The following is a 19,414-nucleotide window of genomic DNA, read 5'->3' as shown; positions in this document are numbered from 1 at the left end:
CTGTAAAATGTATTTCAGACACTTTGGGAACAGTGCTTGAATAGATGCCTCCGTAGGCCTCTAGGCCTCAGTTCAGCTGACCCTGCCTCATTATGGGTTTGCTGCTGGACTCAATACATGCATTTTGATTAGTCTAATTAAAACAGAGCTCAGACATAAGTGAAGCAAACAAATCTCCATGGTTGGTCTCTGTTTCCTGATTGCCCCTGTGACCTTTAGCTTTTATCTAAGATGCAGACAAGAGCTCTCCGAGGAGATGACCACTCACTATTTTTCAAGGCAGATCTTGAACCTCAGTCTCATAAAAACACTTAGAGCTACTATCTCAGCCTTGGGCTTGCTTTCAAGTGTACGTTACATACAGTAGCCACTCCTATCTAGCATTTAAAAATGTAAAAATAAAAGTAGTAAGTAAAACCAGGGCCTGGTTTTCAGACCTAGGTCTTGCATTTGCACACCTAAATTGTGTGCATTCACTGCACTACTGCAGTAACGCCATGCACAAACGACCAGCTCCTGCAGCTTCATAAGCAATTATGATGTAGTGTAACACAAACATTTGCACGTGCTGTTGAAACAATTGTATCTTTTCTCATGCAGACCTCTGTAAATCTGGCCCCACTATCTCTTTCTTGTTTTTGTTATTTTCTACTTGCTGCTCTATTTATTCCTGTATTTTAGAGGGAATTTTACTCTATAATAACCCATCTTCATACTTTAATTAAAATCATGGAAATAGTCTCTTTGGTTAGACAATATTCTACAACACATGGCAGTTAGAAAAGAAAGGAAAGTCTAAGCCAACAGGACCTGCTAAGAGTAATATCCATTGAAACCCACACAAGAAGATTCCTTCTTCAGCTGTTGTAGCAGGGGATGAAAAAACTCTAAAGCTGGGTATTCTGTTGTGGGGGAGCAGCAGACATTTAACCTATTAAGGACTTCTCTTTGCCAACATTTAATATTATTCTATTTTCTTCTAGGCTTTTTACAAGAGTTATTTTTCTCTTAAGCCATTTGGTTCTCCACTCCCCATTGATATCAATTAATAGGTTAGGCACAACTTGTGCCATGAATCGAATTATGGGTTTAAAAAAGCAGTAAAGATTGATTTAATCCCCTCTCCATTTGTATTGACTTAATTTAGCTGCACTTTCCTGATTTTTCTGACTGTTACATTCACATGGGCTTAGTCTTTGTAGCCTCTTTCATCCAGTTCACAACGACTGCTGGTATGTGCACAAAGTGAATTTCTAAAGGACCGTTCATTGCACTACAAAACCACGACTACAGCCTGTCATTACCGGCCATGCAGTATGTGGGTGTATACAAAGCATCTGGCTGTATTTTACAAGGGTAACAATGTTTAAGTGCTCAGCTGTATTTTATAATCTGCAGTTTCAGAAAAATCTAGTACAAAATAAAACCTGGTTCCATGCAGAAAGGATTTTAATCACAAACCAGGTAGAAATCTGTGTGATTAAATAGTTTCCTACAGTACAGCAATATAACTGGGTAGCCTGGTGGCACAGTCGAAAGGCAACGGGAAACCCATAGCAGGGACTCCATCCAGGATAGTAGACAATCTAGTCAACTTGGAGGTTATGATGAAGTGATACTAAAATGAGTAATGTGATGGGATTAGATTGGCACTATTTAGATGATTTAAAAATCTGAATCAGAGTCCTGGTGGAGACTCTTGGAAGGGGCTTCCCTATTTTGTCAAAGGTATGGGAAGCTCTTGGAAATGTAATATATAAAAATTTAACAAGGAGTTTCGTCATGGAGTGGATATTGCACTCTGTTACTTTTCCATTGTGTAGAAATTTGACTATCCAGAAGCCTTATCAGCAGAGTGAGTTACATGTGAAATAGACTTGCATATGCAATGAGGCTTTCCAGTCTATTGGTACATAAACAATATAGGTGCCAGCTCTCAAAAGGAGTGCCTGCTTGCTTTCCCCGGGTATGCACACAAAAGGAGGCAACTGACCTCAGGCCCTTCAACCTTAAGATCAGAAGTATTCAGACACTTCAATACAAAGGACAAAGCAACCCAGTGTTATCTTACCTTCTGCAGATAATGAAATAGCCCCTGTCCTTGAATCTACCTGGAACATATTCTCTAAGGGTTGGCTTGGAGTCTGAGTGAGGATTTTATACCGTAGATCAGCATTTGGTGTGGAAGGGTCATCCAAGTCAATAGCACTGACCCGCATGAAAGACGTTCCTGGATTTAGAAAGATCACAGATTGGGTTTGGTGGCACAATGGTTTATCTAAAAAAACATTTTAATTCAACATGAAAAATGCTTTCTGTCACAGAATTTCAATTCTCCTTCCTTAACTTGACTCTTCCTATCTAGAATCAATTTAACTGTGTTGTGACTATAGGCATTTTATATGTGTTTTTTTTTTTCATGTGAAGGTGACAGCATAAATATAGTGTGTGTAACTTCCCCTCAGTTGCTTTATTTAACCTCCCTTTGTGTAGTCATGCTAGAATACTAGTTTCTTTTGTAAACTTACATCAATTAAGATTTTAAATTCCATGGATCCTTCATATGGCTACCATACATGATCTGGAATAATAAATGCTTTGCAGTTATGTAGCACCTTCTATGCAAGGCACTTGGAGTCCTGTACAACCAATGAGTTTAACCTCACAACATTCCTTATGATCCCCCTTTTACAGGTTCCGTGTTTCCAGCCCTCCCTGTAGTTGGTGTTTTTCTTAAAGCACCGACCCCTGGAAGCATTTGATCAAGTGAGGCTCTCAGCTGGGAAAGAGTAAATGTCTAGCATGCATGGTGGCAGAAACAAGTTTGAAAATGTGACTTAAGTGCACCCTAAAGGCTCAGAAACTGGAAGGCAAATATAACCCCCTCCACCCCCACCCAGTATTATTATTTATTATTATTTATTATTATTTTATTTTTAATCTCATGATTTTTAAGACAATCTCATATTTTTGAGGCCTGATTCAAGAACACCAGAGCTGACTGTCTTTAAGACGTGGTCAGAGTAGAGCCAAGTTCTGCCTTGGTTTTACCCCTTGTGTAAGTGGGGTAAGACAGAGAGTGGAGAGCAGGAATTGGTTCATGGATTATACAATCAGTATTCATAAAGTGCTGATGTCACACTGTCATCACAGTCATTTGGCGGGTTAACAAACACAGACAGACATTGACAGAGTCCCAAGCACCTGCCCGCTGACCTAGTTCCCTTCCTTCCTGGATAAGCCATAATGATGGTCCAATAATGTCTTTAAGGATCATTCCCGGGGATGAGGGGTACGAACCATCAGACTCAATACTTCTGCTATGTTCCTGTTACCGTGTAGTGGGGGAAACTATGGTCGCATAAGGGTTAACAGTTGGATTAATACAAATTGGAAAATAGAATCAGGAAAATGTTGTTAGGTTAAATGCCAGTAACGCATTCAGATTGCAGTAATATAGTTCTCTGCCTGTTTTCCTCAGTCCTCAGTTTTTGTGACAAATTGTAGCAAATGACAAGTACCCATTAAAACTCATTTAGTCTTCACACTGTGAAACCTGTTACTGCAGCATGAGATTGCTTCCATGGCTTTCGCAATCATATGGAAATGCACTCCAAACTTTTTATAACATTCTACAGTACAAAGAATGCTGTTGTCAAGAACCCCCTCCTGGGATATGATACAAAGCCGCACAACCAAAGCAACCCAAATGAATGCATTGAGGAAGCTGTCACACTTAAGGCAACTACAGATTTCAGACAAAGAAATTGTATTATTAATTAAGGGCCTTATTCTCCTCTTATTTACACCTGCTTTACAGCAATATAAGCCAGTGGAGTTCAATGGAGCTACAGCTGATTTTCAGTAGTGTAAGTACCACGGCCTCTTACCTGCTGTCCTGACTGACACCTGTATTAGCATAAAATGCTACCTTTCTTAGATGGGAGCTTTTTACACCTCCTTCGCTTTCACTTTGCAGGGGGTGAAGTCAGTGGAGAACCAACTCAGTGTTTAACCTAGACCCTCTTAGGGTATGCTGGGCAAGGACGAGCAGTGTTTTTAAAAGGGTGCTTGCTAACATGTTTTAAAACTTTACTGTAGATAGGATAAGATGGGTTTTAACACACATTAGCAGATAGAAGCAACCCATTGAACTCCCCCTTTGGGGTTCACCTCAACCGGCTAACATTAAAATACAACTTGCCCTGTCACCACTTGAAGCTTAAAATGTGATTTTTTTTTTAATCTTCTCAAGACTCATCCTTATGCAGAGGAGCCAGAAGTGTAAGTTAAAATAGGGTGGGGGTTACCCCTACTTAGACCTCTTTGGCCTTGGTAGAGTGGATGTAGGTAGTGCTAAGGGAGTCTGTTGGTGTAAGGGAACTCACCTTACACATCTTTTCTGATCTTGGCCTCTCTATGGTACTGGGCGAGCAATTTAGGCCTAAGTGTTCAGAAGTGTCCACTAATGTTGGATACCTCAGTTCAAGGTGCCCAATTTGAGACACTTACCCACTGTGCCTTGTTTTCACTCAGCTTTTCCACAGGGGCATTGTGAGGTTTAATGTTTGTGAAGCTTTTTGAGATCATCAGCTGAGAGGCTGTAAGTGCAAAGTACCTCAGCATCTACCACAAGATATCACAGCTCAGGAGATGTCCCAGAGCAACTTGCATGTACTCAGTGGAGATGCTGAGCCAAGGGGGGGTTGCACTAGTGTCTATGAGAGCTGAGTTTGGCCCCTGTGTCATAGAATCATAGAAATTTAGGGCTAGAAGGGACTTCAAGAGGTCATCTAGTCCAGCCCCTTGTCATCTCATGCCACCATGACATATCAGCTGGAAGATACCTCATTTCACTGAGATGCCTGACTTTGGAGGGAGTAAATTTTCAGGAAACTTTTCTCTGTGTTTGATAGCCTAGATCACATTCAAATGTCTTTGTTGACATGAGGACTTAGATGCACAGGCAGATTAATCTGATGGTTTAACCATGTCAAACTTTCTGACTTCCTGTAGGAAAGCCCTGAAATTACCTTGGGTTCCATTTTAAAAACATTCTCTTTATGACTTTATGCTCAGCTAGGCAATAACGTTTGTTGTTTAAAAATATGTTGTGAATTTTATCTATAAAACTAATGATAGAACAGTCTAGCTTCTAAGATAGGCTCCTTTTAGCCTGCTTATCTCCTCCCTGACATTTCACTACTGAGCATCAGTGATCAGGAAGCTTTGTACTGTGCAAAAGGCTATGGAACAAGCAATCACATGGTTTCTATATTTTCTCTCTTGTTTACTGCATATATAGCGGCCAAATGACAAATGAAAAGAATGTGCTAATCCCAAAGAGAAAGGCACTCAGCTTCTCACATCCACACGTATGGTTATGGTTATCTCTGAGGAGGGAAGCCATTTTGTACTTGTTCATTTTCCCTCTAGCCCACTCGTCCTCAGAGAGCAGATAATCTCTGAGTTGTTTCTAATATAAACATGATACAATTTATATAAATGGATGGATGGTCTTAAAAATGGAACATTTCATCAAATGTACCAAGATTAGCATACACATTGTATAAAAACCTTGGCATGAGTCAAGGGGCGGAGGCAAGTAAAAATGAAATAGATCTTTATAGAAAGGAGTCATGGAGTCACTGTTACCTTGCTTTGTCCCTTTGCTAAGAATTCCAGAGAACGTATCCTCGGTCAAGACTGGCATGTTGTCATTTTCATCTTTTACTGCTATTGTTATGGTTACAGGGTTAAAAACCAGCTGCTTGTCTTCATCTTTTACTGTCACCTGATTTTAAAAGAACATGTATTTCAATAGTACTCATTTGCACATGCTGCCTTTTAAGGTTAGTGTGAGGGTATGTGTACTGTTTCTGTAAATCTATAACAAGAAGCCAAGAGGGAGGGGTGCTGAGGAAGGTTCTAGGCAGAAGCAGTGGAAAAACTAGACTAGGGTTAGGGATAATGCTATTTTATTTAAAGTTCCTTATTCAGTGTTAGAAGAAAGTTGTGATTCTTTACTGTTGACACATGACAGTAAGATTAACATACCCTGTGTATACACCAGCCAGCTATGATTTCTTAGTGACAAATGTGCTGCTCATTGTGGCCATCTCTAACTTCACTGCAAAAGTGGGGAATGGACCCAAATCCTCCTGCACTGAAGGCACAGGCTACTAGCCCTTGAACTGATGGAGAATCACCATTAGCTGTTAGCAGTAAGGGGTCTATGACCCTCAGACCAGTTCTCATTCTATCCAGTAGAGGGCAATACTCAAAATGCAGCAGAAAGAAACAAAATATAATATATAGGTTTATATGATAAAGAATGGTGACCTCTGGCTCAGGCCTCACCTGGCCTCAGTGCTGACATAGGTAATATGCCTCTGGTGGCTGCGGGGAGAGGTTGATCAGAGACAGCTCCTGTACTTCTTTTTGTGAGGATGCAGAATACACTGCTCTTCTGTTCACTTAGGTCCCCAGCCAGTGCAGAAGGGGTATGGGAGAACAGCCTTGCCTTCACTCCACACTCCCAGGCCTTTCAGGGTATTTTGCACCACAGTCACTAGAGCTAACAGCCCCTCAGCACTAGCATAAGTTAGGGGACTGTGGTTGTTCCTGACCAGGTGAACAATGGGAGGGAGTTTCTTGCACCCTCTTCTGCACCCAGACAGGGCTAGCCACAATCTTGCCCCATGAGTTGTCCAGAAAGAAGGTTGTGTGGACAGACAACCCGATATCTGTATTTAAATGGCATTCCCATTTCATATGCAGAAAACAGCCCAGCACTTTTACTGCTGGGCAGTCTATTGAAATGATTGTCTAACTTCAGTTTGTCACAAATACACAAAAACATCACCAAACCCATGCGTGGGAAAAAGTACATTCTCTGCCCTACAGAAAACAGGCTTATGCATCAGCCACACTGGGAGGAGGTTTCTAGATCAGGGTTGAGAGCATTAGAACAGCAGTGAGGGATGTTAGATACTTATAATAAATCTGAAGAAGGATAAATAGAAACTCGTGTTAGGAGTAGGTACTGCGCCTTTAAGAGCAGAGCACATGTTAGAGAGAAGGGGATTGGGCCAGGAAGAACCAGCTGGAAGCAGTCCAGATGGTTTCTTAGGAAAGTCTAGATATGGTGCTGAGCTACTGTAACTCCTGTAGAATTCAGTGAAAGTTGTCGGTTCTCAATAGGTGCTCAGTACACCTCCAGATCTGGCCCAAGCTGCTGTAAAAGGTGGTACAAAGTAAACTCATTGTGCCAGTAATCAGAGTATTAATGCACAGTGCACTAATGCAGTTTTGTAAGGCTCAGCGTGTAAACAGGACTCTGTACATAAGCTTTACTTTGTGTAAATGCTGAATCAACTGGAGCAGACTAGATCTAATGCATTTAGTCTGTAAACCTTGGATTCAATGAAGAGTGACAGACCTCCATGGAGTCAAAAACAAGGTGGACACAGTCTCCGCCCCCCAAGCCCAGGCCATTAGTTGTTAAATTCAAATTTAGGCACCTAAATGAATGGCCGAAATGATTTTCAGAGGGGCTGAGAGCACCCATAGCTTCTGTTGATTTCCATGGGAGTTTGCCAGTGTAAGGACTGAATAAAAACTGAGGGAAGGTCTTAGGAGTTGGTCCTTGAGTTTTTTCCTTTTGGTATCTGGCAATATTTACTTCCAACAGAACAAATGACAATGGCATTAGACAGCTGCGGGAGGGGGGTGTAGTAGGGCAGTGAGATGAGATGGGGCTTGTGCCATCGGAGTGTGCCAGACCTGAAGAGTGTAGAAAGCTTGTTTCTCCCGGTCCAGGGGTCTACTGACGTAGAGAATGCCAGACTCTGGATCTATTCCAAATAGGCCTTCTTCATTTCCAGCCAACTGAATGTCAGCCTCACCATTGAGCGTGTTGTTTATCTGAAGCTGGAAATCAGGTAATTAAGGGAGTATGTTAGTGCAAAGCAAAAGAGGAGAAAACATTTTACTCCTAATAGATGCATCTTATTTGCCATTTGGGGCCTCACAGCTACTAATACTCAAAGCGCAATGCCTGCCATTTGTAATAGCTGGCCACCAAGGGCCATTAATTCTTCTTGGTTCATGCTCAGATTCCATGGATACTAATGTGAGATCACCACTAGGCATGGCCCAAACAGCACAACACATCTGTGGACTAGGCAGAAGATGGGGAGGTCTTTTACCACTGGATACCTGGAGAGTATTGTCATCTGGAAGTGACATTTGTCTCTGGGAGAGGTTTGAATCCCCAGGTTCCACTTTCAAAACAGGAGGCTGTGGTGAGCCAGCAAGTGGGAGGGCAGAGAGGCGTACTGGGGAATGATGCAAATGAAGGAGGCTCCGCTCTTCTTATGTGGCCCAACACTTGACATGTATCCAGGAATGGCCTTTCCCACCATGGACCCAGAGCAATCCTCATTTGCAAATTCATACTAGTCAGATGGGGATTCTGGCTGACGATGTTAAACAGTTGCATAGTTTTAAATTAATATTTGTTTCTAATTTCTTTTGCTTTTTGGCTCCTGTTCTGTTACTATACAAATTCTTATTCTTTACATAGAGCTGCAAGTGCACATGGCACTTTGCAACAGCTGATCTGTGTCAAATAAGTAAACCTCTGTCTCAAGAAGAACAATAATACTTAGCTCTTGTATAGCACTTTTCAGCCATAGATCTCAAAATGCAGGGCTTAAAATTTAAATGTACAAGCAAGCACAATAGACAGACAAACACAGAGTGGTATCCGGTCATTAAGGGCCCATTCTTTCTGTACTTACTCAGGCAAAACATCCAGTGACTTTAGCGGACATTTTGCCTAAGTAGGAAATTCAGAATTAGCTCGAATGCTTCAAGAACAAGTACATTTTGTAAGTTATTTTCAAGGAGGAGGCATCTTGACACACAATAAGATACTGAGTTTATTATTCTCTAATTATTCTGATTAAAAATTGAGGGGCAGATTTTCAGTCTTCAAAAATGTGCCTACAAATATTTGCAGGTATATCCATTTGAGTGCATAAAACTTGAATTTGCACACACAACTGTAAAAGCAGCAAAGAGTCTGTTAGTCTATAAGGTGCCACAGGACTCTTTGCTGCTTTTACAGATCCAGACTAACACGGCTACCCCTTTGATACTTCACACACAACTGGACACTTAGAGAGTCCCGTGACCATTACATGTTGCACATGCAAGGCTTATTTTTTCAGGCCCTCTGAAAATATGGCCCTTAATATTTTTATTTTAAAAAATGTCTCTGTCCCTGGCACCAATCCATGTGCCCATGCACTTAGAAGGTACCAGCTCTGGAAAGTGATACTGCTGTTACTATTGACAAAGTAGTTCTGACACCAAAGACTCAGGCCTGGAAATACCCATATTTTTGTGCTGATACTGGCTTTAACTTTACTGACTATCAAAGCTGACCTTAAAGCATCCGAGTTGGTGGTGCAGAGAACAGCAGCCATAAAATGGCAGTGATCTGCTTGAAGTCAATTTAAGTACAGACTGAGTTACAGAAAACACTTATTAAATGGCAGATGCTGCTTGTGACTATGAAAGAAAATGACGTTTTACTTGCTATTCTAACAGAGATCAATTATTGAATTCAAACAAGTTGTTATGAATTAAAAAAATGCAACTATCAGTGATAGTTATTGATCCTGTTTTGTTTCAGTAATGTGCTCTCTGACTTTTGTGTTAAAATTACTTAGCTTTTATTTTCTTATACAGTTTTACCTTTTCCCCATTTCTAGGGAATGACTTTTTGGAATCTATTAATCAGAAGAATATCTATATGGCATGGGACTATTTAAAATACACATTTAACCTGAGTGACTACAGTAAATGGTGTTTACTTACAGATTCGGATCAGCATTTTTTATTTTCATCAAACATTATGGAAAGACCACACTTAAATGGATACTAGTGTAAAACCTAAGATAGACTGGATCTGTTCCATATTTCTGTGAAGATTAAGGATATGGGCCATAGAAAACTGAAACATTTGGGGTATAAATCGAAAAATTTCTATTGGAAATGCCAGTGAGGTGCCTTATGGAGTTTTCGTTTCGGTCCCTCATGCTTCTCTACGGACTGGGTTCTCCAGACAAACATTTCCTGTGATGCACCATGGCCAAGAAATCCCATGATATTCAGCTGGTTGTGGTTCAAGAAGAGGGAAGACTATGGTGCATTATGGGAGACATAGTGTGGCTAGGGACCCCAGCCCAGAGAGGAGAATGAGATCATGAGGCACCTGGACTAAAACTCCCAGTATGTAGTCCAGAAGCATTTTCAAATCAAAATTTTCAGCTTTCAACCCCTTGTTTTTTAGTTGAAATGTTTTCAGTTTTTTATTTGTTGCTAAAAATTCAGACATTTCCATGGGAAATTTCAACCATTTTTTTCCATAAAATTAACAACAAAAAATAGAAAATTTCAATTATTGAGTTCTCAGCTCTTTAGGCAAATTAAGATCAATCGAATCTTTCCCTTTTATTGTTCACATTGAACTCCCAACTTCAAACCACGTCACTAACACAAGACATGGCTGAAATAGTTAATCATTATGGAGCAAAAAACAGATTGCCAAAAACAAATGTATTCAATTCAATATATTTTTATATGATGACAACAGCTGGCTCCTGTGTTTCCTGGATACTAGCACTTTGAGGATGGAAGAGAGCTACTAGGGATTAGAAAGCAGACAGAAAACAAAGAGTTAAATTGACTTTTTTATATATAGCAAAAAGGTCCTATTATACAATGGCCCATTGATAGAGAGTCAGTAGTCTGACTCTCCTCTCCATCATGCCAGTTTTGCCCTGGCATGACTCCAATAATTTTGGTGGAGATACTCCAGATTTACACCAGTGAAGATGAGGATCAGGCCAATGAAATCTTGATTAGGTCTTTAGCTGAAGTCTAAGGTATTTTACCATTTGTCACCTTGTTGGTTGTATGAATCAGTATTTAAATTCCTACCTTCTTCAGATACAGAGGGAATGAACCACCATAATTTTCAGGTACCTCAATGTATTCTTCCCTGTTGGTGGGATATATTGCAGACAACACTGCGAAAACCTGTGGAAGAGGATTTAGCCTCTTAGTTTTGTCAAAAGCAAATGAAAATATTTCTTAATTTAATTTTTTTCCTGGCAACATGTCCCTTGCTTCAAAATCATGGCCCAGATTCTGATCTCATTGACACCACTGTGACTCCATAGAAGTTAGCGGAGTTACTCTGGATCTACACCAGTGTAAAGAGATTAGTATGGGGTTCAGTGTCCTCAGACTTTTCCTAGTGAGAATAAATGTATATGCAGTGCCTGTAAGGTGTTACTCTAATCCGTCTCTGCTCAGATAAGAGATGTGGAGCTGATATGGAAATGGCAATCATTTTGCTATGAGTTAACAAACTAAATAGACCATCCTATTACATATCCGTCTTCCTTTATGGTCACTGTCAGCAGCCTGACACAGAACAGCTAGTCTCAGCCAAGGTTCAACCTGTTTCTAGCAGCAAATAGGATAAGGTAGTAGGTCCTCATATAGGACCTGATTTTGAAAGGTGCTGAGTGCCCACAACTTCCATTGAAATCAGGGGAGCTGCGCGCTCTCAACACCTTTTAGTATTAGCTTTTGGTCACTATGATCCTAGCTCCCTAGTCTGAGAACAGAACCAGAAACAGCTCCTCTTCCCCCTCCCCTGCCCTTAAAGTGATAGCTTGCAATTGCAACACAGTCCTCAATATACCACAATAAATGTTTTGAAGACCTCTTCTTTGTCAGAGCTGTCAGCTATCATGATGATGAATACAATGCCTAGATTGACTGATGTCAGAGTAGCCTTATACACTACTTTTCCTTTGTTGTATTTTATAGACTTTATGGATTCCTTCTTATATAAAATGTAAAACAGGAAAACTCTGGATATGGCTATAAACACACCTTGCTCAGTCTGTTTAGTTAATATGATGTCATCAGAACTCCTTGCTATGCATAGCACTGTTTCTCAGTACTGGTGTAGTAGTGTCTTCAGTATAAAATGTCTCTGTGAAATTGGGTCCATATGTGTGTCTTGTAATGTGTGTTTGTGTGTGTGTGTGTGTACATCGGGGTCGGCAACATTTGGCACGCGGCTCGCCAGGGTAAGCACCCTGGCAGGCCGGGCCAGTTTATTTACCTGCTGACACGGCAGGTTCGGCCGATCACGGCCCCCAGTGGCAGCGGTTCACTGTCCCGGGCCAATGGGGGCGGCGGGAAGCCGCGGCCAGCACATCCCTTGCCTGCGCCGCTTCCCGCCACCCCCATTGGCCCGGGACGGCGAACCGTGGTGAGTGGGGGCCGCGATCGGCCGAACCTGCCGCGTCAGCAGGTAAATAAACTGGCCCGGCCCGCCAGGGTGCTTACCCTGGCGAGCTGCGTGCCAAATGTTGCCGACCCCTGCTGTACATAGAGCATATGCCATCCTATAGAAACTGAAATCACAAGTAACACATTTTATTTATTTGATAACTAGAGTTAACAAATTATATATGCAATAGCAACTGAGAAAGGAAGATACACTATTATTGCTCATTATTCTAATATAGAGACATAATAGATATAGCCAAATCTTGAACCTCAGAGAATTGTATTATAATGTACAATGCTACTCTAATGGATGGTGAATGTGTTACAAAAAAATCCAGAAAGGTACAAATGATTCACAGAACAGTAATATATAACAAAAGAAAGCCTTGAATAAGGAAAGAAAGCCTTGAATAGGCAGGGAACACTCTTATAACCATTCACAAACACACAGAACATTTCCCACTGAATACAGGAGTACTAATAACTAGAAATGGGGAGATCTCACCAAGTATGTGTCTCTTTGGTACTACTGTCTAGATATCAATACCTAACATCAAGAGATGTCAATGAAGTAAATATTCTTCCATTGGAAGTGCGTGTGTGTGTGTGTGTGTGTGTGTGTGAGAGAGAGAGAGAGAGAGAGAGAGAGAGAGAATATGTTTTGTCAGTGTTTAGGTGTATGTGTAAGAGAGATTTATTTTAACCTGTATAAACTCTACATCATTAACCTCCAGCCGTGTTTCGTACTTGTGTCCATACTTCTCTACTCTTGTTGGGTCATTGCCCTTATCAACCTGTTCCCTTTCTACCTAAGTATACAACAGATGCATTAGTAAGTGCATCTTGGTCAAATGCATTATGGATTTATTGTGTTCAGAGCATTCATAATCATATTTAGCTCCTCTATTCATGGTGTATACACCTGTGAGAGTTCACAATATGCTTCAGGAATAGGTTCAAATCAAACTTCTTCCCATGCTCCACGAATTGTGTTTGCAAAGCTGAGGGTTCTTCTGAGCCAGTAATATGGGGGGATTTGTGTCACAATATCATGGACCAAACAACATCACATCACAACACAGCACTGTAACATTATGGTTGCTAACCCCAAATTCATGGAAGTTTGTGTTCAGTTTGCTATTGCTTAGAACTCACCCTGCTCTGGGGAGACTGGATTTTAATCCTTGCCAAACCATTCACCCAGATATACCCAACTTCATGAGTATGGATCAGTTGGTAAATGTGGCCATGATGGGGAGCTCTGGCTTCAGCATTTGTAGGTGTGGATAAGAGTTGTATTGGAAGACGTCTTAGGTAGGCTTCACAATTAGGACTTTTTTTTTTTAAGATACTGCTGCATATCCAGAATTAGACTCTCTGGGCCCTATCTTCTGCTGCATTGCATCTTGTGAATGTAATACCAACAGACCCCAGTTGTCGGTGGGCGGGATCAAACTTGGGACCCTGGAACTAAATGAATGAGCCTCTACTGCATGAGCTAAAAGCCGTATGGCCGATAGCTAAGGCTGTAGAGCAGACTCATTAATCTCTTTCTCTCTCTAAGTGGTCTCGGTGCCACTAGATGGGACAGAACACCTCACCCAGGAAGTGTGTGGGTTACATGTAGCCATTTACACCCGAGTGCAATATTTCTGATTTGGTAGCTTTTTACACCCACTTTGTACAATGGCTTCACTGGGTGCATGACAGTGAAGAATCAGGCCCTGCACACTTCATCTGATCTAACTTACCTCAGTGTAAACTCGACTGAGTGGGGTAGCTCCTGACTGAGACCTCATTCAGCAAGATTCTTAAGCATGTGTTTAACTTTACGCACATGAGTAGGGGAACTAGTCATGTGGGACAACTCGTGTGCTTAAAGTTAGTCATATGCTTAAGGACTTTGCTGAACTGGGGCCTTACATTGGTAAGCAAGGTCAGAATCAGCCCCAATAGATGTTGCCGAGCCAAAAATGTCTCTAGACCCGGTAATAAAGAATCTAATTTCTGTTTCTTCTCTTATTAAAAGGCACAGGCCAGATTTATGGCATGAGAAATTTACCCTGCACTTTGCATCATAGGAGTTTAGAAACAATGGGGAGTGGATGGGTGGGGAATTACAAAATTGTTCTTAAAGCTAAAAGTTGTTGTTTTATTTAATTGATATATATAATGTCAATTTTGGAGTTTAATATTGTTTTCCTCTTTGTTCTCAAGAACTATATCTGATACTTTATGATAGAATATTGTACTAGTTTACGTAGGGTGACCAGATAGCAACTGTGAAAAAACGGGATGGGGGTAGGGGGTAATAGGTGCCTATATAAGAAAAAGTCCCAAAAAACGGGACTGTCCCTTTAAAAATGGGACATCTGGTCACCCTAAGTTTATGTTCATTCTGTTATAAGGGCCTTTTATTGTCTGACTTCTAGGTTATTTAGTATATGGAGTCTTGTAGCATGTACCATAGTAAAGTTATTAACATAAGCAATGCATGTATGTTCATAGAAACCTAAGATGCAATACAAACATGATATGTGTAAAATATATCACTCACTTGAATAACGGAAGAGTAGATAATCAGTAGCCAGACAGGAAACATGCATTTAGACACCCTAAAGTTAAATGAAAGAAACCTCACATGAGTTGGAATTCACTTGAGAAACAATATTCCCCCCTCCCCGACTTAAATTCTCTGTTTTGCCTCTGAAATCACATAGCAAGATAAAATTTATATGGTGAAACATGGTTATAATACATATCTGAGCCCATTTGAAATAAAGTCAGGGACCTAGAAATATACAGGTCCTGACCATGAAATATGTAGACTGCATACCATCTAATGTAGAACTGGCAGAAGGTGCTATATGATACAGCTGGTCACCCCCATTTTTGAAGTTATGTATTAAATCTATCTACGATTATCCATTAAATGTTTGAATGCATGTTGATAGGACAGGAGTACAAAGCTTTACATCTAACCACAGAAGAGTTTCTGAGCTAGCAGAATTAAAGCAAACTCCCCACACATTATTGTCACTGCATCTCAGCCTGGCCCTGCATGGACCACCCCTACAGGAAAGAGGGTAGTCCTTAGCCTCCCCTCTGGCACTGCCAACAAGCATTACACTTGTGACAGTGACTTTTGTGATGCTGACACCTTTTGAGACCACCAAACCTATTTCATTCAGTTAATAATGACTTTCAATCTGTGCTGACCCGAGTCAGATTTCAGTCAGTGGCATCATAGCAGGTTCTGTTGTTGCTGCTGCTATTATTTTTGCAGTGCTGAGAGGCCCAAATCCAAGGAGGCCTGTTGTGTTAGGTAATGCTTAATTTGTAAAGAAAGAGGTGCCAGGGCTTAAGCGAAACAAAATGGCATCCTCTGCATCACATGACCTTGCACTCACCATATGTGCAAGGTCACGCCTTGCATGCAATGTAGAATTGCATGCCTTACTAAATGCCACTGACAGAAGAGGTACTGGGGCTGTGCCTAGCATGAAAAGAGGGGCCAGGGCTGAGCACAGGGCAAGCCTCAGCACAAGTTAAGCCCTGATGCTAGGTACAGCACAAATACATAGCAGGAGATAGTTCCTGCCCGGAAGATGCTGCAGTAAAAATAGGTGAGATGATGAAGGGTGGGAGGGCAAACAGTGAAGTGAAGTGACTCACCCCAGATCACCCAACAGGTCAGTGGGAAAACCAGGAACACAACCCCTGACCCAGTCCAGTGCCCTGACCACTGGATGTGCTGACCATCTGGCCCCTATACTTCTGATTACTCCAAGCTTCACTGAAAGATCTTTGTTTCTTTAACTACTTAAAATAAGTTTGATGTCTGCAACACTTTTTTGTTCTGGTGAGGTTCAGCCAAAGAATGGATCATCAGAAGAGCAACACAATGGTTTGATACCCCAAGACAAACCACTGTAAAGGAAGTGTCTTGCTAGAAAGCTCTTAAACTTGGTGAGCTGTAGCCCTTTTTTTTTTGTTGGTCACTTAAAACAACGGAATTTTGGCCTTGTGGTTTATTGTTGTTTTATGTGTCGATGTATTTTAAAGGACCTACAAAGAGGGTAAAATATAGTTATGCCCTTGTTGCTTCTTTCTGTTATTTAAAGAAGACTTGAAAGGAGTTCTTAAAGCACTTTTTTCTTCTTTGCTTTTCACAGCAGAAATAGGTCTTGATTCCCTGTCTTTGCTGGAATGCTACTTGTATGACTGGAGAACTCGTTGGATTATAACTTCACAAGACTGAAACCTGAGCAATTTAACAGAGAAGGGATTTTTAGTGAGGCTGTTTAAAATTTGTTTATTTAGTTTTATTAACACCTGTTTAACTCGAATTTCTTGCAAACACTTGGGAGGAAAGCTCTCTTTGTTAAAGATTCTCTTCTCCTTCAATGCACAATTGAGACAGCTCCTACTCAAGTCCAAGGAGTTAAGTAGTAGATAAACAAAAACCAAGACTTAATATTCCTGATGTTTGTAATGAAAAAACACAAAATAGAATTTTTTTAAAAAAACTTTCAAGCTCTTTTTATGCAACATAAATAATCAAAAAGAGGCCCAAATACATTTTTTCTTCTGTAGGTCACCTTTAACATAATCCTACAGTATTCTTATTTTCTCTCTCCCTGAGTCCAAATAACTTGAGCTGGTAGTAGGCCTCTTACTATGCTAGGTTCTAGTTAATACTATGCCAGGAAAATACTGGTTCACACAAGCTCAACCTGCCTTAAATACATTGCTCATGTCTCACATTAATTTACTTGCAGATCCTTAAGGCAAAAATTAAGCAGAAGACCAAAACAAATGTAGTCCACGAAAGCTTATGCTCTAATAAATTTGTTAGTCTCTAAGGTGCCACAAGTACTCCTGTTCTTCTTTTTGCGGATACAGACTAACACGGCTGCTACTCTGAAAAAAGACAAAAAACCAAACCAATACCCAAACAAACTACATTGCCAGGATTTCTAAGCTCTTATTTATGGTTTCTAAAAAGTTTTGCCTCCTTTCAAGGGTGAGAATTTCAATCTAATGTAAAGATTCCATGTTAATGTTTTCAATGTTCTAAACCTTGAATACTGCTAAACAGAAATACCGTATTGGAATGCTAATGTGAAAGATTGTTATAGCATAAAGCAACAGAGAGCCCTGTAGCACCTTTAAGACTAAGTCTTAAAGACTAAGTTTTAAAGGTGCTACAGGACTCTCTGTTGCTTTTTACAGATCCAGACTAACACGGCTACCCCTCTGATGTTATAGCATAATAGCCCTTAAGTTAGATTAAGTGATGGTACTGTGGACACAAATTGGACAGATTGAGCCCAATTCTCAGTTACCTCCAAGACAGATAAAGGGGTTGCAGGGTGTAACCAAGTTGTTTTTATTCTACACGTGTTAGAAATATCAAATATTAAAATAACAAAATATTTATGAATAACAAATCCATTTCTTATCCACAAATAAATCCACCATTAGAGCATTCCAAGAGAGAAGAGGACATTTGGGCTTAACAGAAATGTTTAAGTTTATTAAAAGGGAATAAAATGGGAAAAAATTGATTCTTCAAAAGCCAGTTATGATTTGCTGTTAGGTTCAGTGTGAGAAACTTGGTGTATTTGTATCCCTGATGTACAATATTTTAAAATAGTTGACAGTTCCCAGGGTATAGGGCAACAAACCAAACAGCAGATGAATCATTTTCATTTCTTCTGTTTTTATATGTGTACTGGACATAGTAAGTTATTATTCTATCCTTAAAAAGCAACAGAGAGTCTTGTGGCACCTTTAAGACTAACAGATGTATTGAAGCATAAGCTTTCATGGGTGAATGCCCACTTCGTCGGATGCAAGGTGATACATCCGACGAAGTGGGCATTCACCCACAAAAGCTTATGCTCCAATACATCTGTTAGTCTTAAAGGTGCCACAGGACTCTTAGTCTGGATCTGTAAAAAAACAACAAACACGGCTGCCCCTCTGATACTATTCTATCTTTGTTTCCTGATGCCTTTAAATCTATTATTTATCAGGGAAGGAATATTGGATTGAACACTGAGAAGAGTAATGCTAAAAGAGAAAGAACAAGCTGATAACAAAATTAATCATGAGGGCACTAATCCAGCAAAACCCTAACTCACATGCTTTAATTTAAGTGCCATTGACTCTTATATGAGTAAAGTTAAGCACCTGTGTAAGTGTTTGCAGGATCAGGTCAAATTAAATTCTTCTGCATGTTAATTTTAGTTTGGACATTTTGGTTGTTCAGTAAGTGGTAGCTTGGTATGTCCTGGTCCTGCAAACACTTAGACGTAACTTTACTCACATGCATAGTGCTGTTGAATTCAGTGGGACTATTCATGTGAGTAAAGTTAAGCAGTGCATATGGTACATCTTTGCAGGATTGGGGCCTCAGTTTCTATTTTTAATCAAATAAAGCCAAGAGCTTTACAGTAGTTTTTGTTGTTGTTTATTGCCTACCAGACATAGAAACATAGTTTCATATTTAGATCATTCAAATATTCAAGACTGTTGCAACAAAACTAATCAACAAATCTTTGCTGGGTTCATTTTCTTAATTGCTCTGTTTGGGTGCATGCATCTGTCAAAACATTCTTGCCCAAAACACAGAGCAAGAAGACGTATCAGATGCTTCCTATTCATAAGTTCATCTCTTTCCTTATTTTTGCCCCCCCTTCCCCCACACACACTCTAAAAAGGGCTTTGAGATTAAATAGACCCAATCCTGCAAGGAATGCAAAATCGGGTTTTATTACATCTGGGACTGCAAGGAAAATATAGGATCATTGGGTGATGTTCTGGCCCCATTGAAATCAATGGCAAAATACTCACTGGCTACAAAGAGGCCAGGATTTTACCCACTTTATTTGTTAATCATTGGTCCCCATCATGGCTGGCTGGCCCTTTGAGGCAAGCTGGGCTCAGCTTTGCCCATGATTTAGCACAGGGGTGGGCAAACTATGGCCCGCGGGCTGGATCCAGCCTGCAAACTGTTTTAAGC

At 40.5% G+C, this 19,414-nt stretch overlaps 1 protein-coding gene and 1 long non-coding RNA gene across 3 annotated transcripts in view; one reads left to right on the top strand and one right to left on the bottom strand.

The window, feature by feature from the left end:
* The window catches only part of LOC135975625 (uncharacterized), an 86,272-nt gene extending 69,585 nt beyond the window's left edge, over positions 1-16,687 (top strand). Inside the window, exon 3 of the long non-coding RNA XR_010592599.1 lies at positions 16,560-16,687. This is a non-coding gene — a long non-coding RNA (uncharacterized LOC135975625). The remainder of the gene's footprint in view (positions 1-16,559) is intronic.
* Positions 1-19,414, bottom strand: part of CDH16 (cadherin 16) — a 67,897-nt gene that overhangs the window by 43,104 nt on the left and 5,379 nt on the right. For both annotated transcript variants that reach the window (XM_005310892.4, XM_065567239.1), the window contains exons 2-6: positions 14,942-14,999; positions 11,014-11,112; positions 7,786-7,932; positions 5,656-5,794; positions 2,072-2,230 (exon numbers count right to left, since the gene is read on the bottom strand). In XM_005310892.4, the coding sequence (XP_005310949.3) occupies positions 2,072-2,230; positions 5,656-5,794; positions 7,786-7,932; positions 11,014-11,112; positions 14,942-14,999 (602 nt within the window). The remainder of the gene's footprint in view (positions 1-2,071; positions 2,231-5,655; positions 5,795-7,785; positions 7,933-11,013; positions 11,113-14,941; positions 15,000-19,414) is intronic.

Source organism: Chrysemys picta, chromosome 14 (genome assembly GCF_011386835.1).
Source record: "Chrysemys picta bellii isolate R12L10 chromosome 14, ASM1138683v2, whole genome shotgun sequence".
In the NCBI taxonomy this organism is placed as follows: Eukaryota; Metazoa; Chordata; order Testudines; family Emydidae; genus Chrysemys; species Chrysemys picta.
This window is presented reverse-complemented; position numbering and strand designations above follow the sequence as displayed.